Source organism: Chiloscyllium plagiosum, unplaced genomic scaffold, assembly GCF_037043375.1.
Source record: "Chiloscyllium plagiosum isolate Xiang-an unplaced genomic scaffold, Cpla_swu_hap1 HiC_scaffold_17, whole genome shotgun sequence".
In the NCBI taxonomy this organism is placed as follows: domain Eukaryota; kingdom Metazoa; phylum Chordata; class Chondrichthyes; order Orectolobiformes; family Hemiscylliidae; genus Chiloscyllium; species Chiloscyllium plagiosum.
Window position 1 is genome coordinate 76179657 of NW_028270155.1, and position 27969 is coordinate 76207625.

At 44.4% G+C, this 27969-nt stretch overlaps 1 protein-coding gene across 1 annotated transcript in view; it reads left to right on the forward strand.

The window, feature by feature from the left end:
* hydin (HYDIN axonemal central pair apparatus protein) overlaps window positions 1–27969 on the forward strand; it is a 905740-nt gene that overhangs the window by 789605 nt on the left and 88166 nt on the right. Inside the window, exons 69-74 of the mRNA XM_043707374.2 lie at window positions 4213–4447; window positions 7447–7671; window positions 15960–16098; window positions 22212–22377; window positions 24056–24203; window positions 26829–27036. Of these exons, the coding sequence (XP_043563309.2) occupies window positions 4213–4447; window positions 7447–7671; window positions 15960–16098; window positions 22212–22377; window positions 24056–24203; window positions 26829–27036 (1121 nt within the window). The remainder of the gene's footprint in view (window positions 1–4212; window positions 4448–7446; window positions 7672–15959; window positions 16099–22211; window positions 22378–24055; window positions 24204–26828; window positions 27037–27969) is intronic.

Consider the following 27969-nt stretch of genomic DNA (forward strand, 5'->3'; position numbering starts at 1 on the left):
AAGGTGCTCTGTCTACAGCATAAGGGAGTGGAACTGACATCAGAACACAGAACAGGAATCGAAGGGATTGACTAATAATAAAGCTTTTTGAATTTATCTCACTCTACAGTGAGGCATATTAGTTTCTCTGAGACCTTTGCCCCACAGTTAAAATTGTGGGGCAGGACATTACAATCCCCACCAATACAGAATTATTGGTGGGGAGGCCTGTACAATCCTGTGGATGCCCTTTCTGGTTGCCAGCCTGATCTAGCAACAACATATTCTGGTCCATGAGCATTGGAAGGGAAAGCCTCACCAACCCAATGCAGGTCCTTCAGAGACCAATTAATGTCTGCTGAAGGACTCCTTTCTGACTGCCCACCAATTTTAGACAGGTGAAAGAGATCATCAGAAAGGAGGTTCGGTCGGGGTGGGTGAGGTGCTTTTAGGGGTTGCATGTGGAGGGGGTGTATGTCAGCTTGTTTGGCCTTGGTTGCGATGAGTACAGTTGGTAAGTGTCTCCATTATGACACCTTTTTCCTGATTAGGGGGTTATAGCATAAAACAGCACACAAGTTTGTACCTCTAAAAGTGTACTGCTGCCCACACTAGTGCCACTTTCCTGCAGTCTTGAGTGTTGTGACACTTAAGATGTTCATCCAAATACTTTTTAAAGGTTGTGAGGTTGCCTGTCTCAACTACCTCCCCAGGCAGTGCATTCCAGATCCCCACTATCCTCTGGGTGAAAAAGCTTTACCTCAAATTCCATGTAAACGTCCTGCCTTTCACTTTAGCTTATGCCCCTGCGTATGCCACCTTTCTATTCACCCTGCCCATGCCCCTCGTAATCTTACACACCTCTATCAGGTCACCCACCAGCCTTCTCTGATTTAAAGAAAGCAACCTGAGCTTATCAAGACCCTCTCCATAGCTAAAATGCTCCATCCCAGGGAAAGTCCTGGTGAACTTCCTTTGCAACCCCTCCAGTGCAATCTCTTCCTTCTCATGTCCAGCTGTGGACTAACCACAGTCCTGTTTGGCTCCAATGTGACTTTCCTGCTGTTATAATCTATGCCAAGGTTGATAAAGGCAAGCATCCCAAATGCCTTCTTAATTACCCTCATAGCATGCCATCTCACCGTAAGGGATCTGTGGACCAGCACCCCAAGTTCCCTCTGTTCCTCTATGCTTCCTAGTATCTTGGCATTGATTGAGTACTCCCTTCTATTGTTCCTTCTTCTAAAATGTGTCAACAGATATTATCATGGTTAAATTCCAACCCGCACCAACCAACCCCACGGCCCTGTGGCTGAACACTTCAATTCCCTCCCCATTCCACTGAGGACATGCAGGACCTGTGTCATCTCCATTGCCAAACCCTTACCACCCGACATCTGGAGAAAGAACGCCTCATCTTCTGCCTTGGGCCCCTGCAACCACATGGAGTTAATGTGGATTTCACCAGTTCCTCATTTCCCCATCCCCCTCCTTATCCCAGTCCCAAACCTCCAACTTGGCATCGTCCTCTTGACCTGTCCATCTTCCTTCCCACCTATCTGCTCCACCCTCCTCTCCTTCTCCCCCCCCTTCATCGACCTATTGTATTCTCAACTATGTTTCCCCCCCAGACACACCCTCCACCCACCCCCCCCCCGCTCCTATTTGTCTCTCAGCCCCCTGGCCCACAAGTCTCATTCCGGATGAAGGGCTTTAGCCCAAAACATCGATTCTCCTGCTCCTTGGATGCTGTCTGGCCTGCTGTGCTTTTCCAGCACCACACTTTAGACTCTGATCTCCAGCTTTTGCAGTCCTCACTTTCTCCTAGTTAAATTCCATCTGTCATCGATCTGCCCATCTGACTTATCCATTTATTTCCTCCTGTAATCTAATATCTTCGTCCTCAATGCCAACCAGCCAGCCAATCTTTGTGTCATCCAGAAACTTGCTTATCATCTCCCCCACAGTCTCATCTACATCATTGATGAATATCACAAATAATAAGGGACCCATCACTAATCCCTAAGCCATGCCACTGCATACTGGGCTCCAGTCATACAGCCTTCTACCACAACTCTCTATCTCCTGTCACTAATTCAATTTTGGATACACCTTGCCAAATCACCCTGGATCCTATATGCTTTGACCTCTTTTAGTTTCCCATATGGGACCTTCTCAAAGGTCTTGCTGAAATCCATCTAAACTACATCAACTGCTCTACCCTCATTCAATGACTTGGTTACCTCCTTGAAAAATTCCACCAGAGTTTTTAGGCATGATCTATCTCTGACAAAGCCATGTTGATTTCCCTGATCAAACCTTGCCTCTCAAAGTGGAGGCAATTCTTTTCCTTTGTTATTTTCTCTAATGGGTTCCCTTCCACTGACATGAGACTCACTGGTCTTTAGTTCCCAGGTCTACCTTTACTCCTTTATTGTAAAATGAAACCACATTAGCTGGAAGCTTAGTAGCTGTCCTCCAGTCCTCTGGCACTTGCTGTGCGGCCACAGACAATTTAAAAATTTGGGTCAGGGCCCCTGTAATTTTTTCCCTTGCCTCCCACAGCAGGATACAACTCATCCGGACCTGGGGATATGTCCACTTTTAAATCCATCAAAACCTCCAACACCTCCCGACTTCTTACATCAGTCTGCTCAATAACTTCACAATCCATCTTCTCAAATTCTCTTTCTCCCAAATAAAGACAGACGTGAAGTGCTCACTTAACATGTTACCAGTCTTCTCTAGCTTCAAGCACAGAATGCCCCCTTAGTCCCTAATAGGCCTTGGTTATTCATTTCCCCTTGAAATACTTGTAGAATTTCTTGAGATTCTAGTATTTTCACATTGCTCCCCTTTGCTTTCCTAATTGATTTTTGAGAGGTCCCCCCTCCCCCCCACCCCTCGCTTCATATACTCCTCTAGGGTCTCTGTTGTTTTCCTCCCTTTGTACCTGTTATACACCTCTCTTTTCCTTTCAATCCAGACCTGAATATTCCTAGACATCTGAGTTTCTCCGAAGTTGTTGCTCTAACATTTTACCTAAAAGGGAGTACGTTGGGTTTGTACTTCTCCAGTATCTTTTCGAATGCCTCTCATTGTTCTGCTATAAATTTACCCTTAAGCAGTGGTTCCCAGTCTATTTTGGCCAGATCTTATTTTAAAAATAAAATCTGCCTTAAACCAATCCAAAATCCTTTTTGCAGACCAGCTTTTTCCTTCTCCATTACATATTTATAACATATAGTGTCATAGTCATTACCACTGAAATGTTCCCACTGTCACCTCGAATGCCAGAATTAGGTCCAACACTGCACTGTCCTTTGTTGGACCATCTACATATTGACATGAAAAGCCAACCTGTGTACATTTTAAGAAATCTTCCCCGTTGAAACTCTTTATAATATGATTATCCCAATTAGTATTGGGTCCGCCAAGGTCTGACCTTTCCTCCCTGTTTTTTTGCAACCTGACTCACAAGCTCCTCAAGCACCTCTCCCCTCCCTCCAGTGAGCCCCCTGTCCTCACCCCATGAGGATATCTCTGGATTTAACTCCCGTCACCTTGTTCTGTCGACTTCATGCAATCCCAGCAATGGCCACTGTTCTTCGGGGTGCTTCTTGACATTAAGTTCCATCTATCCCACGTTCGTCCAATTCCATTGCCCACCATGATGCCCCTGAAGTCTGCTACCATCTTTCTCACCTGTGTAATACTTTTCTAAGTTTTGTGTGATCTCCAATGTTGTTTGCTTCCTAAGCTGTCTGACAGATTTCTGGATTTGTTATTAAAATTAAAATATAAAAATATTAACACAACTGAAAGAAAGGAGTAATTTGTTAGCATGTCTCTCTTAACTTAGAATTAAACCAAGCCACATTTCCCTTCGTCCAGTGGAATAGGTGCAAGTCCCACTATTCAATTGGATAAAGAATCCTCCCAGTCTGTTTACCAACAGTCTCCCTCCACTCAAAAGAGCAAAAAAAAATTGATTGGTAATCGATAGTCTTGCCATGTGTAAATGGTTTTCGTGACAGTTATTGTGCTTCAAAATAACTAGTCATATTCCAAATACTGTGAGATGAAACTCTATAAAAGAATTTCTCCATTTGATTGGTGGCATGAAATGAGATTAATACCAAAATAAATGCGCTGAGGAATTTTATGATTCATGATGATGAAATTGTTTGGTGTATTGGGACAGTTCCATATTAACTTTTCCTGTGTTTGCAGATACAGCTTCAGCCAGCAAGTTGGCTGGACTCTCGACCAGCAAGGGCACTCAGGCTTTCAGCAGGTATAACAGTGGCATCGAAAGCATCTCCTCCCGAGATTCCATTAATATTGACAGCCCTCCATTCACAGTGGAGCCATGCAGCGGGACAATCGCAGCCATGGGAACACAGGAATTCAAAGTCAAGTTTATCCCCTTGGAGGTTGGCGAGTTTGAGGCATCACTCATCTGCAGGTAAAAGTTGGTTGAAAGTATCCCAAGATGATAGGAATAGGATCCCTAGTCAAGGAGTGCGATTAACTGCACCCATCTCGTAAATTCTGTTCATTGGTTTCTTGAGGTGCTTTAGGCCAAAGCTTGATCTTTGAAATTCAACATTGCTCCCCTGATTCTGGATGAAAAAGGGATGCACTCCAATGTTGTATCTTCCATACACTATCCCATGTTGCTGATCTTTAAGGGTGACAACCACTACAATGCATGGAGTTCTTCTGTTATTTGTGAAAATCTGTCAAGTTAACTGATCTGCATCATAAATGAGGGGCCCTGTTATCCAATATCATGTGCCTTTTAAACGCCAAATTCTTATCGAATGTCAGGACTCACCAATATCCTGGCTAAGAGCTTCTGCACTAGTGTCCTTATTGATTGATCTAGGTATACTAAGCAAGGTGGGAGCCCACATGTTTCGGATAAAGTCATCTCTTCCTAGGGGAAGCAACTAGTCTGAAAATTGCCCCAGTGTTTTTCTAGGGTTGACTTATTTGTATTTTATTTTTCCAGCATAGATATAGATATAGAAGAGAATAGTGCACTCTCCTGGGGAAAGCTTTGAGCCCACTTGTCTGCATTTTAAAAATTCTATCAGAATTGCCTGGTGATGGGAATCATGACTGATGTGATTAAGTGGTTTGGGAAATTACATACTTGCATAGCCACGACTGGAAGCTAGTGTGAGCCAAGTTAGCACTATAAATAAGTTATCCCTCAGCACATTTCTTAACACTTAATTTCTGCTCTGCAGTTTAAAGTTTGATAATTACTTCAAGTGCTAAAAGTGAGCAGAGTTTAACCTGCATTGTCCTAATTAATTATTAGGAGGTTCAGAAAGCTGCAGTTTATTTATAGCAGCTGCTCATTGGTGCTGGTCTAATGTGTTTTAAATCTGCTGTACAGTTAAGGTTTTCCAGAAAGCCTATGGCAAGAAGATGGGCTGCAAATTTAAATGGAATCGTTAATGAGGTTCACAGGATTAGTTGAATAGCGAGCACCTGCTGACGTTAGGTGTCAAAATTATCGCATTCAGCAAGATTTTCAGCACCCATTGTGTGTGCCTCATGTACATCTTCTCATTTCACTTCATCTTTCCATCTGTTCTGAAGGCACCGGGGTAACACTTCCACACTTTACTTCAGCCCACTTATTCCTCCCCAACATGATTGTTCTTCACACATGATTGAGACAGCCTCTATCAAGAGCCAAGTCGACCGCAGGGGAATCACCTCATCACATAGAATCGTAGAGATATACAGCACAGGAAAGAGCCCTCAGCCCATTGATCAAAAACAATCACCTGACTATTCCAATCCCATTTTCCAGAATTTGGCCCATAGCCTTGTCTACTTTGGCATTGCAAGTGGACTACTAAATACTTCTTAAATGTTATGAGAGTTTCTGCATTAAATCTCTGCCCCCCCCCCCTCCCCGCGTCACTGACCCCATCCAAACTCTCTGTGCCTCATGTATCCCCTCATAATTTTATACAACTCAATCTTGTCCCCTCTCAATCTTCTCTGCTCTGAGGAAAACAACTACAGTCTGTCCAATCTCTTTTCATAATTGAAATTCTCCACCCCAGGCAACATTCTGGCAAATTTTGTTTGCATCCTCTTCAATGCTGTCACATTCTTCCTACACTGTGGATTCCAGGCTTGAACACAGTACTCAAGTTGAGGCCTAATCAATGTCTCATACAGTTCCACCAGTATTACTCTGTTCTTAAAGTCTATGCCTCAGCTAATAAGGGCAAGTAACCTACATGTCTTTTTAACCACTTTATTCAATTGCCCTGATATCTTCAAGGACCAGTGAACACAGACACCAAGGTCCCTCTGATCCTTGGTGCTTCCCAAAGTCGCACCATTCATCATATATTTCCTTGCCTTGTTAGTCCTGCCACGTGCATTACTTCAAATTTATCCGATTGAATTCCATTTGCCACTGATCAGCTCATCGACCAGCTCACCTATATCCTCCTGTAATTTAAGGCTGTCCTCCTCACTATTTACCTCCCCATCAATTTTTGTATCATCTGTGAACTTACTGATCAAACCTGCAACATTATAGTCTGAATCATTTATGTATTCCGCAAACAGCATGGACCCCAATACTGATCCCTGTGGAATCCCACTGGATACAGGGTTTCAGTCACCAAAACATCTTTCATCCATCACATTCTGCCACTCAGCTAATTCTGTAGCCAATTTGCCAAATTTCCTTGCATTCCATTGGCTCCTAAGTTCATTATTAATCTCCCATGCAGGCTCTTATGAAAAGCTTTGCTGAAGCCCAAGTAGATATGTCGAATGCATTGCGCTCATCGACACACCTTTGTACTATGACTGCATTTAACATTTTAACAAATGCTCGGATCATGAGATCACAGGGACCTTCTGGACTGTATTGCATGTTGTGTGCATTCCTCTCATTTATAGTATCCAGCCACATTTTAATATTGTCAGACCCACATTCTCTGAAAAAGCGAAGCAGGCATACACTAATGCAGATACATGCAGACAGATACGCACACAAGCAAATTCACCCACGCACATGCGCACACACACATATATTCACATACACAGGCAAACACAGAGCAACATACAAACATTGACGCAGATACAGATGCACAGACACTTACACGCTATGATACACAAAGATATAGACACGCATGCAATCATACAGACACACACATATACAGTCGCGCGGATGAAGACTATATTGACATACACACATTGGCAATCAGGCTAGACAAATGCTTGGAATCATATTTAGATACTGAGTCACACATAGATGTATGAGCAGAACACACACACGCTCATATTTTATTTCAGAGGAAACTTTGGAGGTGCTAAAATTCTCAATAATTGCACAGAACTTACTAATTGCAAAATGTTCAAGCACATGAGGAAAAGTTTTCATATTTATGAATTTTTCTGTTCCTTTTATTCCCTTAGCATTCCAAATTTGAAGGCGGGGTTGCAGGACCAAGTGGTAGCTGTGAAGGGCCGCAGTCTCCTCCCATTCTGCCATTTTGAGCTGGAAGACTCTAATTACATCAGCGGAAACAGGCGTAACCCTGAGTTAAGTGGCCCAAGGGGCGCTCCTGCAGGGGTAACCCTTGACCCCAACACACGTGTCATCGAATTCCAAGCTGTGGGCGTGAACACAATCAATCGGAGGTATGACAAAGTAACATCAAATTGCATCATTCCATGAAAACTGATTTATATGTTTTAAGTGTATTTAAAATAACATCCTGTCATAGGGTTAAACAGCATGGAAACAGACCCTTCGGTCCTACTCATCCATGTGGACAAGATATTCTAACCTAATACTTGTCAGCATTTGGTCATATTCCTCTAAACCTTTCCTATTCATGTACCCATCCAGATGCCTTTTAAATGTTGTAGTTGTACTAGCCTCTTCTACCTCCTCTGGCAGCACCATCCTCTGCATAAAAAAGTTGCCCCCTAGATCCCATTTAAATCTTTCCCCACTCACCCAAAGCCTATGCTCTCTAGTTTTAGACACCCCTACCCTGGGGAAAAGACCTTGACTATTTACCTTATCCATGTTCCTCATTATATAATGAGGTCACCCCTCAGCCTCCGATGCTCCAGGGAAAAAAGCCCGAGCCTATTTAGCATCTCCCTATAGTTCAAACCGTCCAACCTTGGCAACGTCCTTGTAAATCTTTTCTGAACCCTTTCAAATTTCACAACATCTTTTCAACAGCAGAGAGACCAGAATTGAATGCAGTATTCCAAAAGTGACTGAACCAATATCCTGCACAGCTGCAACATGACTTCCCAACTCCGACACTCAATGAACTGACCAATAAAGACAAGTATAACAACTGCTTTCTTCACTATACCTGTGACTCCGCTTTCAAGGAGCTATGAACCTACATCCCGAGTCCTCTTTGTTCAGCAATACTCCCCAGGACCTTACTATTAAGTGTATAAGTTGCCCTGATTTGCCTTTCCAAAATTAGCACCTCACATTTATCTAGATTATCTAAATTAAACTCCATCTGCCACTCCTCGACGCATTTGCCCATCTGATCAAGGTCCCATTGTAATCTGAGGTAACCTTCTTCGCTGTCCACTACACCACCAATTTTAGTGTCATCTGCAAACTTACAAAGCATACCTCCTATATTCACATCCAAAGATGTGCAGGGTCAGGTGAATTGGCCATGCTAAATTGCCCGTAGTGTTAGGTAAGGGGCAAATGTAGGGGTATGGGTGGGTTGCGCTTCGGCGGGGCGGTGTGGACTTGTTGGGCCGAAGGGCCTGTTTCCACACTGTAAGTAATCTAATTTAGTAAATGATGAAAAGCAGTGGACCTAGCACCGATCCATGTGGTACACTATTGGACATAGGACTCCAGTACAAAAAGCAGCTCTCCACCACCACCCTCTGCTCCTAACTTCGAGCCAGTTTTGTATCCAGATGGCTAGATCTCCCTGTACTCCATGTGATCTAACATTGCTAACCAGTCTACCATGTGGTACCTTGTCAAACACCTTACTGAAGTCCATACGGACAAAATGTTCACCGCTCTGCCTTCTTCAATCGTCTTCATCACTACTTCAAAAACTTCAGTCAATTTAGTGAGACACAATTTCCCACACACAAAGTCATGTTGACTATCCCTAATCAGTCCTTGCCTTTCCAAGTATATGTAAATCCTGTCCCTCAGAAGCCCCTCCAACAACTTACCCACCACTGACATCATGCTCACCAATCAATATTCCCTGGCTTTTCTTATCTTAAATAATATCACCACATTAGCCAACCTCCAGTCTTCATACACCTACCCATGGCTATCAATGATATAAATATCTCAGCAAGAATCCCTGCAATCTCTTTCCTAGATTCCCACAAACTTCTACGGTACACCTGATTTACCCACCTTTATGCATTTTAGTACGTCCAGCTCCTCCTCTTCTGTAATAGGGACACTTTTCAAGATATCACTATCTGTTACCCCAAGTTCTCTAGCTTCCATATCCTTGTCCACAGTAAAGACAGAATTGAAATACTCATTTAGTATCTCACCCAACTGCTGAGGTTCCACACATAAGCAGCCTTGATGATATTTAAGGGCTCTATTCTCTCCCTGGTCACTCTTTTGTACTTAACGTATTGGTAGAATCCTATGGAATCTCCTTAACCCTATTTGCCAAAGCTATCTCATGTCCCCTTTTTGCCCTGATTTCTCTCTTGAGTGCACTGCCACTGCCCTAATACTCTTCGCATGATCACTGAGGCTATACCTGACATATGCTTCCTTCTTTTTCTTGACCAATGCCTCAATTTCTCCAGTCATCCTGCATTCCCTACACTTTCTAGCCTTGCCCTTGTATATACTAATAGGAACATGCTGTCTCTGAACTCTCGTTAACTTTGTTGTCTTTATGCCAAGGAAATTCAAGGCTGCTTTCTGCCATTAGCATCTGTCCCTGTTTCCTGCACACAACCATCTCAGAGATAAACGAGAAGAAGTCTTACATGGAAGTTCACAGCACAGGACAGGTCGTTCAACCCAACAAATCTATGTTGGTGTTTATTCTCCACATGATCCTCTTCCCAGTTTCTTCATCTACCTTTATTAATATATCTTTCTATTCCATTCTTCTTCACAACTGTCTAATTAGTGCTTCAATGCATGTATTGTATTTGTATTGTGTATATCCACATCGCTCCATTGTATTGCACATATTCACAGAGTTCCATGACCACATGGTCTCCAGGTAGGTATTTCTCCTGAATTTCTCATTTGATTTATTAATGATCTCTTATATTTGTAGCCTTCATTTGGGGTCCCTCACGAGCAGAAAATCTATCTTTGTCTACCTTATCAATACCCTTCACAATTCTTCTTCTCATCGGATACCTCTCAGCCTTGTCACTCATAGAAAGGGATCCCCAGTCTGGTCTTTCCTGATAGTTTAAGACTGATTTATTTATTTCTCTAGCTGACCTCTTTTGACCTGTTATAACTTCCATGACCAACATATCTTGAGATAGGACTTGAACCAGGACTCTCTGGTTCCAGGTCTGAGACAGGGACACTGTCACTGCTTCAAATAAGACTGATTTGGGGCTGGCTTACATTATCTCTTGGTAGGGTCAATTCATTGGCAGATCTTCAACAAGTTGTTTGAAATCAGCAACTTGCCGTGTGGAAACTGCGGTACTCTGTGACAGTGAGACTACATTCAGTGCTGAATAACCTGCTATCATTCAACACACAGCATATTTGTGTCTATACAAAGTGCAACTGCTATTAGTTCTTTTTGTATGTGAGCAAAACAAGTGGAAGAAATGGGTCCCTTTCGGTGTCCATTGCACTTTCTACACAATCGCATCATGCATTGGAAAAGGCTGGTTCCTCAGTCCAGTTCTTCTCCCTTCCCCCAGAAACTTTTGTTCTTTTTCTAATGTTTTTTTTATCAGTTCTCTTTTAAACGTTTTCATGGATTCTTCCTCCAGTTTTGCTTTTGTGAGGAGGACAAGTAAATGTTAGTTCGATTGCAGGCGGATCTTCATGTGAGCAGTGATAAGCATTTGAAATGAGCATCTGGGAACAGACATGGAGGCAGGAACTCAGAAATCGTTCAGGAAACCATTGTGTGTTACAATAGGGTGAATAAGGCTTCAGTCTGTGTATGTGAGATAAACAGTGATGAATGGATTTCCTCATCAGTTACGATCGCACGATCTCTTGCTTGTCAAATCACTGTTTTAGATTCCATTCTAGATTAAGCATATTAATTGTGAAGCTACACTGCCACCTGCCAGTAATGAAAATGCAGCACTGAATGCCCCATCTTGCTTTTCAAATCTGGCATATAATTGGAACTCTCATTTTAAATTAGTGGATATTCTACACTTTAGTCAGAAGCTGCTTCAATTAAAGATTATTTTATGATGGTCAAGCCTTTTCTAAATACTGGGAGGAAATAAATGTAAAGGCAAGTCACCTGAGACTCTCCCCACTCCACCTCTCACTCCCTGCCTCAACCCCAGCAACATATCTCTGGGAGGGTGATTCTCATTCACAGAATCCTGGAACTGGTCCTAGGCTCGTGCATCTTTATTAATAACCTTTCAATCCATCAGAAAATCAGAAGTGAAGTAGAACTAGGAGACACAATTTAAACTTGGGGTTCTCCCTTTTAAGGTGGAGATAAAGAATTATTTTCTCTTAGAGGGTCATGGGTCTTTGGAGTTCCCTTCACCAGAGAGCAGTGGGGGCATGTTCGTTGAACATTTCGGACAGACATATACAAGGCACCCAAAGGTTATAGAATCTTAGTGCAGAAATAGGATAATTGCCCCATCGGGTTTGCACAGATCCACGGAAGATTATCTCACCAGACTCAGACGCCCACTCAATCCCTGCAACTCTGCATTTACCATGAATAACCCGCTTAACCTGTATATCCCTGGACACAGTGGCACAATTTAGGATGGCCAATCCACCTCATCAGCACATCTTTGGACTGTGGGAAGAAACCCATGCAGATACAGGTAGAATGTGCAAAGTCCACACAGACAGCCAACCGAAGCTGGATTGAACCCAGGTGCCATGAGACAGCAGTGCTAAACACTAAGCCACCGGGAGGCAAGATTGTGGCATTGAGACCACAGTAAGGTCAGCCACGATCTTATCAAATGCTAGAACAAGCTTGAGGGGCTGTATGGCCTACTCAAACTCCCCTTGTTCTTTTGTTTGCACAATGTTCAACACCATGCATGCCTCCTGTAGCAATCCATGTTCAAATACAGTAAGACCTGAACAAGGTCCAGGCATGAGCTATACGTGGCAAGGAACAAGTGCCACAAGTGCCAGGCAATGACTATTTCCAACAAGAGAGAATCCAACTGCCTCCATTTGCCTTTAATGGCATTACTATCACTGAAACTCCCACTATCAACACCCTGAAATACATTATTGACCAGAAACTGAACTCGAACGTGGGCGGCTATCTGGTCTTGGGCTTTCCCAAGGGGAAACAACCCCTCCACATCTACCCATTGAGTCCCCTGAGAATGCTGAATGAACGAGAGAAAGAATATGAAGACTGTTCAATTGGTCCCTGTCCATTGGATTTGCTGAGATGATCCTTTGGGCTTTTCAGGTCCAGTTGCTCCTCGATTTCCAGTGACCTTTGTCTGACATGCAAGAGGCAGAGAATGACTGGTTCGCAGTTAATAAATTATCTGCATTATTGGATGAAAGCAATGGGTCAAAGCAACTGATGATAGAAAATAAAGTGGGCGGCACGGTGGCAAAGTGGTTAGCACTGCTGCCTCACAGCGCCAGAGACCCGGGTTCAATTCCCGCCTCAGGCGACCGACTGTGTGGAGTTTGCACGTTCTCCCCGTGTCTGCGTGGGTTTCCTCTGGGTGCTCCGGTTTCCTCCCACAGTCCAAAGATGTGCAGGTCAGGTGAATTGGCCATGCTAAATTGCCCGTAGTGTTAGGTAAGGGATACATGTAGGGGTATGGGTTGGTTGCCCTTCGGCGGGGCGGTGTGGACTTGTTGGGCCGAAGGGCCTGTTTCCAAACTGTTAGTAATCTAATCTAATCTAAATTGCCATTCTTCAGACATGAGGTATCCATTCACCCGCTCACCTATCCCACCATACTCATCTTCCTTTACTGATTCCATTATCCTAAGGTCCAAGGCCCAGTGTCTGGGGAACTTTGGGCCTAAGCATTCAACCACTCAAGTGCAGGTAAGTGTGAACAAATTTCCGGATCCTTGTGTTAGTGTGAAAAGTGGCCTTTCACATCTAGACCCATACATTCAGCCCAGTGGAGGATTTATTCTAAGGCAGGATCTGTCCACTTTATCCAAGTTGCAATGGTCTCAGATAACAATGTTGCTGACACCTAATTCAGACCATCATGACTCAGTATTTTGTTCCAACTTGAAAGGCCCTCGCTGGGTTCCAGTGGGAAGCTTTATCCACTAATTTAAATGACACATGTCAAGGAATAATTGCTCTTCAGCTGAAAACAAACACTAGCTTTATTATCTATCTTGTCACAAAGATCCTTGAAATGTGCCAGATAATTAGAGTTAAACACATTAAATTGTCAACATGAAAAATATATTCAGAAGGGGAAAAACATCAAGGGACCAATCAGTAAAAAATGCTGAAAATGCACACTATGCTGGTCAGTATCTGGAAAAGGAAGCTTGCTTAATGATCTGGGTATTATGATGCAGAGTGTAACCATCAAACTATTTTTCGTATATCTCCAGCAATTTCATATTTATTTCCAGTATTTGTTGACTTTTTATCAGAAATACGAACATTAACTGGTGGGGTAATAAATGATTTTAGAATCTTAATTATTGCCTGAAAATCTCTCTGTCATCTCAGATATTTTATGTTTAAGTGAGTGACTGTAGTATTAATTTGGAAAGTGCAGAGCAATTAAACACTTTTCATCCAGTGTCAGCATCAAATTAGGATCTCCATCGAAGCCGACATGATGGGTCACCTTTTCATTCCCGAGGCTAATAGGGGAGTTGGGAGGCTTCCAGGTTTACCACAATCACCTTCGGAAAGTGTTTCTGTCAGATTTGCTTTTTGCTCTGGAGGGGATGTGTAACAAGTGGAGATGTAGTCAGGCCTGCCAACACCCAGATACAGATTGTAGCAGCCACGGGTTGTCAGGTGCCAGTCAAGTGTTAATTCTTGTTGCCTTCCCAACCACTGACCTCCCCCCACACCCCTGCCAATGACTCATGAAGCCCCATCCATGCCAACTGAAACCCCATCCAGCCCAATGTCAACTCTCCCGCCAGCCATACCATAACCCCATGCACTCTCAGATCAAAAAAGCACCAATTCATGTCCCCAACCTATTCACACATGGCTCCTTTTTACCCCTGTGCCAACCTATACCAGGTCTTGCTCCCCCATCCATCCCTGGAGCCCCAAATAAATCTCAAGCCAGCTCAGCACCAACCCAATGTTGATCTATGCCATTACCTATCACTCTTACCTCCAGATACTCTGTATGCCAACTTAGTGCCAGCCCATGTTTCCCATCCACCCTTTCACATCTTATAGGAGAAAAGCCAATCAAATAACAATTCATGAAAACCCATGCCCCCATCTCATACCCTTCTTTGCCCTTAGAGCCTCCATGCCAGTCTCCTAGTATCTAATATGGGCGTACCTGAGGAGGCATATTGTGGTGAAATAAAATAATGGTCAAATACTTCCTTCAATCTTCATTATAAATGAGAAAACACTCACAAATTTAAAAGTCCCGCAAGTGTCTAATCAAATAGGCTTGTACTCATAACCTCATATCAACAAAGGCTAATCTGTTAATAACCTCTTTGAGCTGTTACGTTAGCTGTACATATGAGCCCCTTCCCTGCCTAGGATAATTGTAGGCTGTGGAAAGTGTGAGATAATGTGGGCCTCTGTCAATAAACAGTTATTGGGACAGTTGGAACGTATTGTTTTTCAGTTTTCGTTTAAACAAAGCAAACTTACTTTTTCAAACTTTTAAAAGAGCTGCGACTACATTAACTTCACAAACTGGGTTTATATTCACCAGTCACCATCACAGGCAGGCTACAGTTTTCTTAATCTTAAATGTTTGGAATTTAAATAATCCCTGCCACACCCATAATCCTGGAAAAAAATGCAATGTGTTGGAACTGACACCACCATTCGAAAAGCTTCCTGAGTCGCCACACCTCCTTGAAAATCCAGCTCAACACTTTTCTTTTTGTCATGTTAACATTACCGTATTTCTGAGTTAGACAGATGAAAAAGAGAGACTTGTGCTTGTACAACAATCTCTGTAAACACCAAACAAATGTACAAACACTGAAGTACTTTGAAAGGGCATAGTCACTGTTGTGACAAAGTACAAAGAACAGAAAACAGCACAGAACAGGAACCGACCCTTCAGCCCACCAAGACTACATTGACACTTGATGCCTTTTTAAACTAAAAACCTTTTTCCTATACACTGTCCGTATCCCTCTATTTTCTGTCTATTCATATATCTGTCAAGATGCTTCTTAAACATTGCTATTGTATCTGCCTCCACCACCTTCTCTGGAGTGGAACGGAGACACTTATCACCCTCTGTGTAAAAAGAAATCCTGCCTGTCACATATCTCAAACCTATGTCACCAAGTAATTAATATTTCTACCCTGGGAAAAAGCCTGTGCCTGTGCCTCCCATAATTTTGTAATGCAGAAGCACTAGTGTCCAACTCATAGTTGTCTTCTAAAGTCATGCTTTAGCCATCTGTTTAAAGGTTAACTTCAACTGCCTCACATTTATTAGCATGCTGAAGCAGGGCTAATTATTACATTGGTGCTGAATTATTCTGTATATCGTATGAACAGTAGATGAAGTGACCATGTTAATTGCTCAGATTGAAATAAATATCTATTTACTACTCTTAGGTCTTTTTACATAATGAATCCAACAAATACTGACTACTCCTTCCAGTGGGTGTCTGAAAGTGCACCAAATGTACGGGTGCAGCCAGTCTTCTTCTGCCTGACAGAGAAAGGATATATTGCAGCAGGGAAGAAGACCGAGGTTAGTTCAGACATGACTCTTATCCTGTCTGTGCACAGATTTATGCAGCACCTTCGATGTAGTTGAACATCGCAAGGTACTTCAAGATGCAAAATCAAAAAACTTTTAACATCAAGCCACAAAAGGATATATTAGGACATGGTGAGAGCCAAATGGAAGTGCTAGACAAATTAGAAATGAGAATTAGATGAGCAGAGATACTTTGTCTTTAGTGCTGGGGGAGGTTAAGTTGAGTGATGAATGGATTTGAACACAAGGACACGAATGTTAAATTCTCGGTACAGCTAGACAGCAAGACATTGTATAACAGTGAGGATATGGGTGATGTTAAAACATAGAAAATATAGAAACTAGGAGCAGGAATAGACCATTTGGGCCTTTGGGTCTGCTCTGGTATTCAACATGATCTTGGCTGATCCTCTATCTCTGTGTCATGTTACCGTTTTCTCTCCATACCCTGCGATGCCTTTAAAATCTAAAAGTATATCCATCTCATGAATCTATTCAATGACTTGGCCTCCACAGCCTTCTTTGATAGAGAATTCCACAGCTTCAGTGAGTGGACAAAGTTGTCCTCATCTTAGTTCTTAATGGCCGACCCTGTATCAAACTGAAAACAAAAAATGATGGAGATCACAATGGGCCAGGCAGCATCCATGGGGAGAAAGCAAATTATCATTTTGAGTCCAGATGACTCTTCATTAAAGTTCAAAGTTTGTGCGAAGATTTGTAGCTCGGGTGCTCGTTGTTGTGGTTCTGTTCGCCGAGCTGGAAGTTTTTGTTGCAAACGTTTCGTCCCCTGGCTAGGCGACATCATCAGTGCTTGGGAGCCTCCGGCGAAGCGCTTCTTTGATGTTTCCTCCGGTGTTTATAGTGGTCTGTCCCTGCCGCTTCCGGTTGTCAGTTTCGGCTGTCCGCTGTAGTGGTTGGTATATTGGGTCCAGGTCGATGTGTTTGTTGATGGAGTTTGTGGATGAATGCCATGCCTCTAGGAATTCCCTGGCTGTTCTCTGTCTGGCTTGCCCTATGATAGTAGTGTTGTCCCAGTCGAATTCATGTTGCTTGTTGTCTGCGTGTGAGGCTACTAAGGATAGCTGGTCGTGTCATTTCGTGGCTAGTTGATGTTCATGTATGCGGATTGTTAGCTGTCTTCCTGTTTGTCCTATATAGAGTTTTGTGCAGTCCTTGCATGGTATTTTGTACACTACATTCGTTTTGCTCATGTTGGGTATCGGGTCTTTCGTTCTGGTGAGTTGTTGTCTGAGGGTGGCTGTTGGTTTGTGTGCCGTTATGAGTCCTAGGGGTCGCAGTAGTCTGGCTGTCAGTTCCGAGATGCTCCTGATGTATGGTAGTGTGGCTAGTCCTTTTGGTTGTGGTATGTCCTCGTTCTGTGGTCTTTCTCTTCGGCATCTGTTGATGAAGTTGCGCGGGTATCCGTTTTTGGCGAATACCTTGTATAGGTGTTCCTCTTCTTCTTTTTGCAGTTTTGGTGTACTGCAGTGTGTTGTGGCCCTTCTGAATAGTGTCCTGTTGCAGCTTCGTTTGTGTGTGTTGGGGTGGTTACTTTCATAGTTTAGGACTTGGTCTGTGTGTGTGGCTTTCCTGTAAGACCACAGAACGAGGACATACCCCAACCAAAAGGACTAGCCACACTACCATACATCAGGAGCATCTCGGAACTGACAGCCAGGCTACTGCGACCCTTAGGACTCATAACGGCTCACAAACCAACAGCCACGCTCAGACAACAACTCACCAGAACGAAAGACTCGATACCCAACGAATACCCAACATGAGCAAAACGAATGTAGTGTACAAAATACCATGCAAGGACTGCACAAAACACTATATAGGACAAACAGGAAGACAGCTAACAATCCGCATACATGAACATCAACTAGCCACGAAACGACACGACCAGCTATCCTTAGTAGCCACACACGCAGACAACAAGCAACATGAATTCAACTGGGACAACACTACTATCATAGGGCAAGCCAGACAGAGAACAGCCAGGGAATTCCTAGAGGCATGGCATTCATCCACAAACTCCATCAACAAACACATCGACCTGGACCCAATATACCAACCACTACAGCGAACAGCTGAAACTGACAACAGGAAGCTCCAGGGACAGACCACTATAAACACTGGAGGAAACATCAAAGAAGCGCTTCGCAGGAGGCTCCCAGGCACTGATGATGTCGCCTAGCCAGGGGACGAAACGTTTGCAACAAAAACTTCCAGCTCGGCGAACAGAACCACAACATCTTCATTAAAGCTAAAGCTTGCTTTCTCCCATGGATGCTGCCTGACCTGCTGTGATCTCCAGCATTTGTATTGTTTTCAGTTTAGATTCCAGCATCTACAGTAATTTGCTCCTCTATCCTGTGTCTGTTATCCTTAGTTCTAGACTCCTCAACGAGGGAAACATCCTTCCTGCACCTCGTCTGTTCATTCCTCTTAGAATTTTATACATTTCAATCAGCTCCCCTCTCTTAGCCCGTTCTTCAAATATTCCCCTCCTTCGAATCCTCCCACTTCCTCCAGACCAAAAGGGTAGCCATGGGCACCCGTATGGGCCCCAGCTATGGGCCTGTCCCTTTGTTGGCTACGAAGAACAGTCCATCTTCCGTAATTACACCGGCACCACTCCCCACCTCTTCCTCCGCTACATTGATAACTGCATTGGCTCCACCTCGTGCTCCCGCGAGGAGGTTGAGCAATTCATCAATTTCACCAAACATTCCACCCTGACCTTAAATTTACCTGGACCATCTCTGACATCTACCTCCCCTTCCTGGACCTCTCAATCTCCACTAATGCCGACCAACTGGACACCGATATTTTTTACAAACCCACTGACTCCCACAGCTACCTGGATTACACCTCTTCCCACCCTACCTCCTGCAAAATGCCATCCCGTATTCCCAATTCCTCCGCCTCCGCCGTATCTGCTCCCAGGAGGACTAGTTCCACCACAGAACACACCAGATGGCCTCCTTCTTTGGAGACCGCAATTTCCCTTCCCATGTGGTTAAAGATGCCCTCCAACGCATCTCGTCCACATCCGGCACCTCTGCCCTCAGACCCCACCCCTCCAACCGTAAGAAGGACAGAACCCACCTGGTGCTCACCTTCCACCCTACCAACCTTCCGCATAAACCAAATCTTCCGCCACCTCCAAACAGACCCAACCACCAGGGATATATTTCCCTCCCCACCCCTTTCCGCCTTCCGCAAAGACCGTTCCCTCCATGACTACCTGGTCAGGTCCATGCCCCCCTACAACCCACCCTCCCTTCCTGGCACCTTCCCCTGCCACTGCAGGAACTGCAAAACCTGAGCTCACACCTCCTCCCTCACCTCCATCCAAGGCCCTAAAGAAGCCTTCCACATCCATCAAAGTTTTACTTGCACATCCACCAATATAATTTATTGTATCCATTGCTCCCGATGCGGTCTTCTCTACATTGGGGAGACTGGAAGCCTCCTCGCAGAGCACTTTAGGGAACGTCTCTGGGACACCCGCACCAATCAACCACACCGCCCTGTGGCCCAACATTTCAACTTCCCCTCCCACTCTGCCGAGGACATGGAGGTCCTAGGCCTCCTTCACCGCTGCTCCCTCACCACCAGACGCCTGGAGGAAGAACGCCTCATCTTCCGCCTCAGAACACTTCAACCCCAGGGCATCAATGTGGACTTCAACAGTTTCCTCATTTCCCCTTCCCCCACCTTACCCCAGTTCCAAACTTCCAGCTCAGCATTGTCCCCATGACTTGTCCTACCTGCCTATCTTCTTTTCCACCTATCCACTCCACCCTCCTCCCGAACCTATCACCTTCATCCTCTCCCCCACTCACCTACTTTACTCTATGCTACTTTCTCCCCACTCCACCCTCCTTTCACTTATCTTTCCACGCTTCAGGCTCTCTGCCTGTATTCCTGATGAAGGGCTTTTGCCCGAAACGGCGATTTTACTGCTCCTCAGATGCTGCCTGAACTGCTGTGCTTTTCCAGCACCACTAATCCAGAATCTGGTTTCCAGCATCTGCAGTCATTGTTTTTACCTAGTTGATTCCCCAAAGAATACAGGCCCAGTTGAACCGTTCTCTCCTCATGGGGCAATCCTGCTATCCCTGGTATCAGCCGAGTGGACCTGCACTGTACTACCTCTCTATGGCGTATATATACTTTCTTAGGTAGAGAGACCCAGAATTGTACACAATACTCCAGGTATAGTCTCACCAAGACCCTGTATAACATCCCCATTTCTGGACTCAGATCCTCTTGCAATGAAGACCAGTGCAGTGATTGCCTTCCCAATTGCTTGCTGCACATGCCTGTGTACTTTCATTGAAAGGTACTTGGTGCAAATATGGATATAAGCAACAGAGCTTGAGATAACTGAAGTTTGCTGAAGGTGGGAGGTCGATAGGAACCGAATGGGAAAAGGACATTTTCTGGCAGTAACTGAAGTTTGAATGTGTGTCTCAGCAGCAGACGTTTCATGGCGTGAGCAGTCAAACTCAGCATTTTACAGACAAAACATATTCTAGTAAATGGAAATAGAATTGATCCTCCTTAGTGTTTTCCAGTTTATCGATTGAAAATCAAACTGAGCTGGCTCCGATGGCGTAATGCCTTCACTGGTATTAAATGACTGAGACCAATAAAGTCCCAGCTCCCAAAATATACCAGGCTGGACTAAAATTGAGGATGTTCCAGCTGATCTCCATCCAGGACCACACTGGGAAAGCAATAATTGAAATGAGAAACTGAGGACTGCTCCAGAATGAATTCCTTCAAGGAAATGTCAGTAACAGACAATCAGGAGCAGAAATCCAGCCCAGGAGTACTGATGCCAATTGTAGCATCTATTAGCCACTTTTGAGACTAGTTAAATCATCCCATTTCTCATATGATCCTACCCTTACAACTGGCATAGGGAAAATGCTAGAGGGGATTATCAAAAATCAGGATTATAGTGGGGCACTTAGGTTAGTTCAAAATAGTTAGTTCAAGGTTTTGTGTTAGAGAAATCATGGTTAAGCAACCTATCAGACTTCTTTGAGGAAGTAATGCATGTGGATAAAGGGGAATTGGTGGAGTAGATTTTCAGAAGGGAAAAATATATAAAGCGTCACATTGCAGAAAATAATACTTCGAGATTGACTGTCTAACAAAAAGCCAAAATTAGGCCTAAAGAGCCTTTTCAAGTTAGCAAACCTTAACAAGTGGTGTGCCACAGGAGTCCGTGCAGATCAGCTGGGATCTCAACTGTTCACAATTTATGTAAATGACGTGGATAAAGGGATGGAAGGATAGTTGCTAAATCTTCTGATTATACAAGGGAAAGTAGGAAAGTAAGTTGTGAAGAGAACACAAGTAGGCTTAAAAAGCTAGGTTAAGTGAGTGGGCACAGATCTGGCAAATGGAGGACACTGTGGGAAAATGTGAAGTGTGGATGATGTCTACATTACATCATATGGTCACTAAATGAGCCACCAGGGGGTGCTTGATTACTACATTTTGATTTATGAAACCCATTGTACAGTCCACTGATTGGAAGAACCATTAGGTGAACCTAATGATTCTAGATGAGCTGTTTAGTAAATCTAACCTACAAATTGGCTCCAGATCAGCTCTTGTCATAGCCAGGGTCAAGTTAATGAAAACCCACAGAATGTCTAACTGTGATAATTGCTAACTACTTCTAATTTGTAAAGAGGCACTTTAATCAGTATCACAACATTAAAATCTCTGCAGTGGTTTGAATGTAATCAGGGAATGTACAATAATTTATTTATTTTTAGGCTTCCAGCGTGGGAGAAGTGTGCTGAGCTGCAGAAATGAGAATCCGATTAAGGAAATAAATATAGGTGATGGTAGTTTTAACAGCAGCAAGGAAATATCTTGTCTGACTTCAAAATCCTATGCAAAGTCATGTTCAACATCTTTTTACTTTTGCTTTTATCTTCTAAACCCGCGCCGTGATGTTTTTGATGTTTCACAGTTGTTGGCGTTAAAAAAGATGTCAGCAGCGATGGAGCATATCAACCCATCTCATCACGATGGATCTTGCATTAATCACTTACCTGTCTCCTCAGGTCAGCTTTCAGTTTGTGCCTCAGCAGCTGAACGTCACCGAATCATTCTGGAGCTTCATCATTCCAGAGCAAAATATCACCGTGCCATTCCTGTTATGTGGCAACACGAGAGAACCTGCTGTCTCCTTTAACCGCTCCCACATCAACTACAAATTTGTGTTATTAGGTATGCGTTTGACTTTTTTGACTTAATTTTGGCAGAACTTTCCCCTGCCTAGATATGATGCAGAAAGAGTAAGATACTTGTGCTTTCCCCCACCACCTTGGAAATTAAGGTCTGGGTTAGAAAACCTATGATTGAAGGTGATCACGAAGTGTGCGTTGATGCTCTTTGGCCAGAAGAACACTGAAAGACAATATAAAATAGAAACTTAGGTATTAGATTAGATTAGATTAGATTACTTACAATGTGGAAACAGGCCCTTCGGCCCAACAAGTCCACACCGACCCGCCGAAGCGCAACCCACCCATTCCCCTACATTTACCCCTTTACCTAACACTACGGGCAATTTAGCATGGCCAATTCACCTGACCTGCACATTTTTTTGGACTGTGGGAGGAAACCGGAGCACCCAGAGGAAACCCATGCAGACACGGGGAGAACGTGCAAACTCCACACAGTCAGTCGCCTGAGTCGGGAATTGAACCCGGGTCTCTGGCGCTGTGAGGCAGCAGTGCTAACCACTGTGCCACCGTGCCGCCCACGAACAGGAGTAGGCAATTCAGCCCTTCGAGCCCGCTCTGCCTTTTAACATGATGGCTGATTTTAATGTGGTCTCAATCCCACTTTCCTGCCTGCTCCCCATAGCCCTTTAGGTTTTCACAGAAATATATCTTTTTTTTTTCTTGAATCTGTTGATTTATTCTGTCTTCCGGGGCAGTGAGTTCTACAGATTCACAACGCTGTGAGGGAAGTAGTTTCTCCTCATTTCAGTTTCTGTACACAGTTCTGAGGATAGATTGAAAGCAATTGGGACTTTTCACCTTGGAGTGTAGAAGACTGAGAGGAGCTTTGTTAGAGGTTTTCAAAATCATGAGCAGGCTGGATAGAGTAGATAGGGAGCAACTGTTCCGGCTTGTAAGAGGAACAAGAAAAAGAGGACAGAGATTTGAAGTGACTTTCAAAACAGGCAAGGTCTTACACTCCGAGAGTAGTTAGGGTCTGGAAGGCACCACCTGGAAATGTGATGGAGGCAGGTTCAAATGAGGCATTCAAGAGGGCACCGGATGGTTAGTTGGAAAGGTATAGTGTTCAAAGGTATGGGAAAAAAGCAGGGGATTGGCACTAGGAAGGAATGCTCATTTGAAGAGCCAGTGTAGGCACGATGGGACTGAATGGCCACCTGCTGTACTGTAACACATATGTAACTGAGTTGTGCTAATCTGCTCCACTTAAGGTCTTTAAGCGATCAATTAACAACCAATTTTCCCGACAGGTTTTGTGGGGTGGCTGGCTTCAGTTTGTTTGGAGCTGACGGTAGCTGGGGGCCAAAGCCAGCTCCTGAAAGTTACCCTCTGAAAGCAAGAGATATGGAAAAGTGAGAACTATTAACAAATAAATACCAAGCAGGTGGACACATTAACATCATTGCCACATGCAGAGTGTTGAAAGTATTTAGTACATATATAATTCAGTGATGAGAAAACACCCATAATGCCCCTCACACATCAGCTTAAATTCCACAACTCTCCTCTGGATCACAAAAGTATCAACTGGCCCCTACTATGTGCCCGAAACGTCGAATCTTCTGTTCCCTAGATGCTGCCTGACCTGCTGTGCTGTTCCAGCAATAAAGTTTCAGCCTGGCTACCAGTACCAATGCTGTTCCTTGTGTTACCCACAGGCTACAAAGCGCATGAGACCGTCAACATGATTAACAATGAAGCAAGCCCACTACGTTTCCATTTCAGAGAGGAGACACTGCATTCAGAGGCTTACGTGTGCAAACTTTTTGTGGAGCCCATGGAGGGCATTGTTCTCCCTCACAGCAGGTATGAAAATCAGCCAGAACTCAAAAGCCATTCAGTGGCTGAATGAGTTTCAATGTTCATGCTGGCAACAATGAAACAGTCATTACCCATGAAGGCTATTGTGTATGATACTCCTTACCCATTACTCATGAAGATCTGTGTTTAATTATCAGATAATGGCTCACGTTTGTTGGTCTCTTTCGGATAGTATCTTGTTGTTTGGGATGGTACCGAGTGTCATTTTCTCAGCCTTGATTAAGGGAATTCTCTGACAATTTTCCATGGATGACGTTGAGTTCCCCGGATGGACCTTCAATCATCCACCCTCTCTCATTCACATCGCTGAGGCTGAAAATCCAGTGGCATGTGGATTTTCTAGGAGCCCACAATGGCTCAGTGATGGTACTGCACCTCTAAGTCCCAAGGTTATATGTTAATGTTTACTTAGAAACCTGAGCACATCACTCAGGTTGACAGCTCTGTGTGGTATTGAGAGAGTGCGTTTTTATTTGTCGCTCCTTTAGATCTAATTCAGTGGAGAGTATAGACTTTCTGTCTGATGTCCTGGTCAATAATTACTCCAATGCCAATATTTAAATTACAAAGTCATATATTTCACTGCTGTTTTGGTGCTTTGCTTTCTTCTCCAAATAATATATTGCCCAGCTGAACCTATTCCCAGCTCTGCCACACTACAGCTAGGACCTATACACAGCACTGAGATGAAGAGCATGGTGCTGGAAAGGTACAACCAGTCAGGCAGCATCCGAGGAGCAGGAGAGTTGATGTTTCGAGCATAAGCTCTTCATCAGGAATGTTGGGGGGTGGGGGAGGGCCCAAGGGGTCTGAGAGATAAATGGGAGAGGGGGGTGGGGCTGGGGGGTGGGGGGAGCGATAGCTGGAAATGCAATAGGTAGATGAAGATAGGGGTAAAGGTGATAAGTCAGAGAGGAGGGTGAAGCAGATAGGTTGGAAGGAAGATGGGCAGGTAGGACAGATCAAGAGGGTGGTGCCGAGTTGGAAGGTTGGATCTGGGATAAGGTGGTGAAATCCACTTTGATCCTGTGTGTTTGGAGGGTTCCCGGGTAGAAGGTGAGGTGTTCTTCCTCCAGGTGTTGGGTGTCTAGAGTTTGGCTGTGGAGAAGACCCAGGACTTGCATGTCCTTGGTGGACTGGGAGGGGGAGTTAAAGTGTTCGGCCACAGGGCAGAGGGGTTGTTTAGCGTGTGCCCTAGGGATGTTCTCTGAAACGTTCTACAAGTTGGCATCCTGTCTCCATAATGTGGAGGATACCACATCGAGAGCAACGGATACAGTAGATGATGTGTGTGGAAGTCCAGGTATATCTCTGTCGGATGTGGAAGGATCCTTTGGGTGCTTGGACGGAAGTTTGAAGTTTATAATTTTTCTTCCTGATAAAGCCTCCTGGACTCAAGGTACAGCCATCTGCAGCCAGCACCCACATAGTAGCTGAATCCACCAGTTTACAATATGAGTGATGACAGGCAAGTGAGTCACAGAAACAAAATAAGGCCAAGGCCAACAGAAACTGGAAGCCAGGAGTTTCCTTAAAGCAAAATCAGCACACAATGAATTTAATACACGACATGACGTTGAACACTTCTTCCACCGCCTCCACCTCCAAGCCTACTTTTACAATCAGGATTCCCGCCCACCTTCCGAGGACCCCTTCTCCTGCCTCCAACACACTGCATCTACCTGGACACCCCGCGCTGCCCCCCAAAAACCCACCCTCCCTTCCTGGTACCCTCCCCTGCCACTGCAGGAATTGCAAAACCTGTGCCCACACCTCCTCCCTCACGTCCATCCAAGGCCCCAAAGAAGCCTTCCACATCCATCAAAGTTTTACCTGCACATCCACCAATATCATTTATTGTATCCGTTGCTCCCGATGCGGTCTCCTCTATGTTGGGGAGACTGGACGCCTCCCAGCCGAGCGTTTTAAGGAACATCTCCGGGAACCTGCACCAATCAACCCCACCGCCCAGTGGCACAGCATTTCAACCCTCCCTCCCACTCTGCTGAGGACATGCAGGTCCTGGGCCTCCTCCACCGTCCCTCCCTCACTACCCGATGCCTGGAGGAAGAACATCTCATCTTCCACCTCAGAACATTTCAACCCCATGGCATCAATGTGGATTTCACCATTTTCCTCATTTCCCCTTCCCCCACCTCACCCCAGCTCCAGCCTTCCAGCTCAGCACTGTCCCCATGACCTGTCCTACCTGCCTATCTTCCTTTCTGCCTATCTTCCTTTCCACCTATCCACTCCACCCTCCTCTCTGATCTATCACCTCCATCCCCACCCGCATTCACCTATTGTACTCTATGCTACTTTCTCCCCACCCCCATCCCCTCTCTCATTTATCTCTCCACTCTGCAGGGACCGTGCCTCTATTCCTGATGAAGGGCTTTTGCCCGTAACATTGTATATCCTGCTCCTCAGATGCTGCCTAACCTGCTGTGCTTTTCCAGCACCACTCTAATCTAGACTCTGGTTTCCAGCATCTGCAGTCCTTGTTTTTACCTGTACTGTAACTAGCCTATAACCTCAATGTGAACTGTACATTGTATGTGAGAATGCATAATGTAGCATTCTTATGATACTTATCTGCTTCACCTACAGTATGCCCATTGTCTTCTCCTGTATTGCAAACACTGATGGACATGTGAACTGGAACATTGTGTGCGATGTGAAAACAAAGACAGTACCTTTGACCTTAAATATCAAGATGCATGGATACAGCATGAAAGCTACAGTGGCATGTGAAGGCAGTGATGGGACAGTAACTGAACTCAGTCATCAGACTGTCAATGAGATCTCCTTTGGAGAGGTTAGTGCTGCGTATCAGCTACGTGTTAAATCATTTTGCGATCTGATAGTCTGATCAGACGACGCTTATACCTACCATAAGATAATATTTTTGTCGGAGAGCTACAGCCTGTATCACAAATAACTTCATCCTTTTTTTTCGCTTAGACTTCCTTCCTACTCTCCTTCTCTCTGTGTTTTATTGATCTTACCCTAGTCCACCTGATGAAGAAGCAATGCTTTGAAAGCTGGTGCTTCAAAATTAGCCTTGTGCGATTTTTAACTTTGTCCACGCCAGTCCAACACCAGCTCCTCCACATCATTCTTTCTGCAATACCACAGGTTTTACAATTCAAGCTGGGTGCCACTACTTTCTTGTCTTTTCTCCCATATTGATGCACCATGAACCATGGCTCTCAATTTATTTTCTCATACTGATTTCAATTCAGTATTCACTGCGCGCTAGTGAGTTGTCCTGTTGGCACTGATAGAATCATAGAGATGTGCAGCACAGAAACCGACCCTTCAGTCCAATGCGTCCATGCCGACCAGATATCCCAACCCAATCTAGTCCCACCTGTCAGCACTTGGCCCATAACTCTCCAAACCCTTCCTATTCATATACCCATCCAGATGCCTCTTAAATGTTGCAATTGTACCAGCCTCCACCACTTCCTCTGGCAGCTCATTCCATACACGTACCACTCTCTGTGTGAAAAAGTTGCCCCTTAGGTCTCTTTTATATCTTTCCCCTCTCACCCTAAACCTATGCCGTCTAGTTCTGGACTCCCCCACCCCAGGGAAAAGACTTTGTCTTTTTATCCTATCCATGCCCCTCATGATTTCATAAACTTCTGTAAGGTCACCCCTCAGCTTCCAATGTTCCAGGAAAAACAGCCCCAGCAAATTCAGCTTCTCCCTATAGCTCAAATCCTCCAACCCTGGCAAACATCCT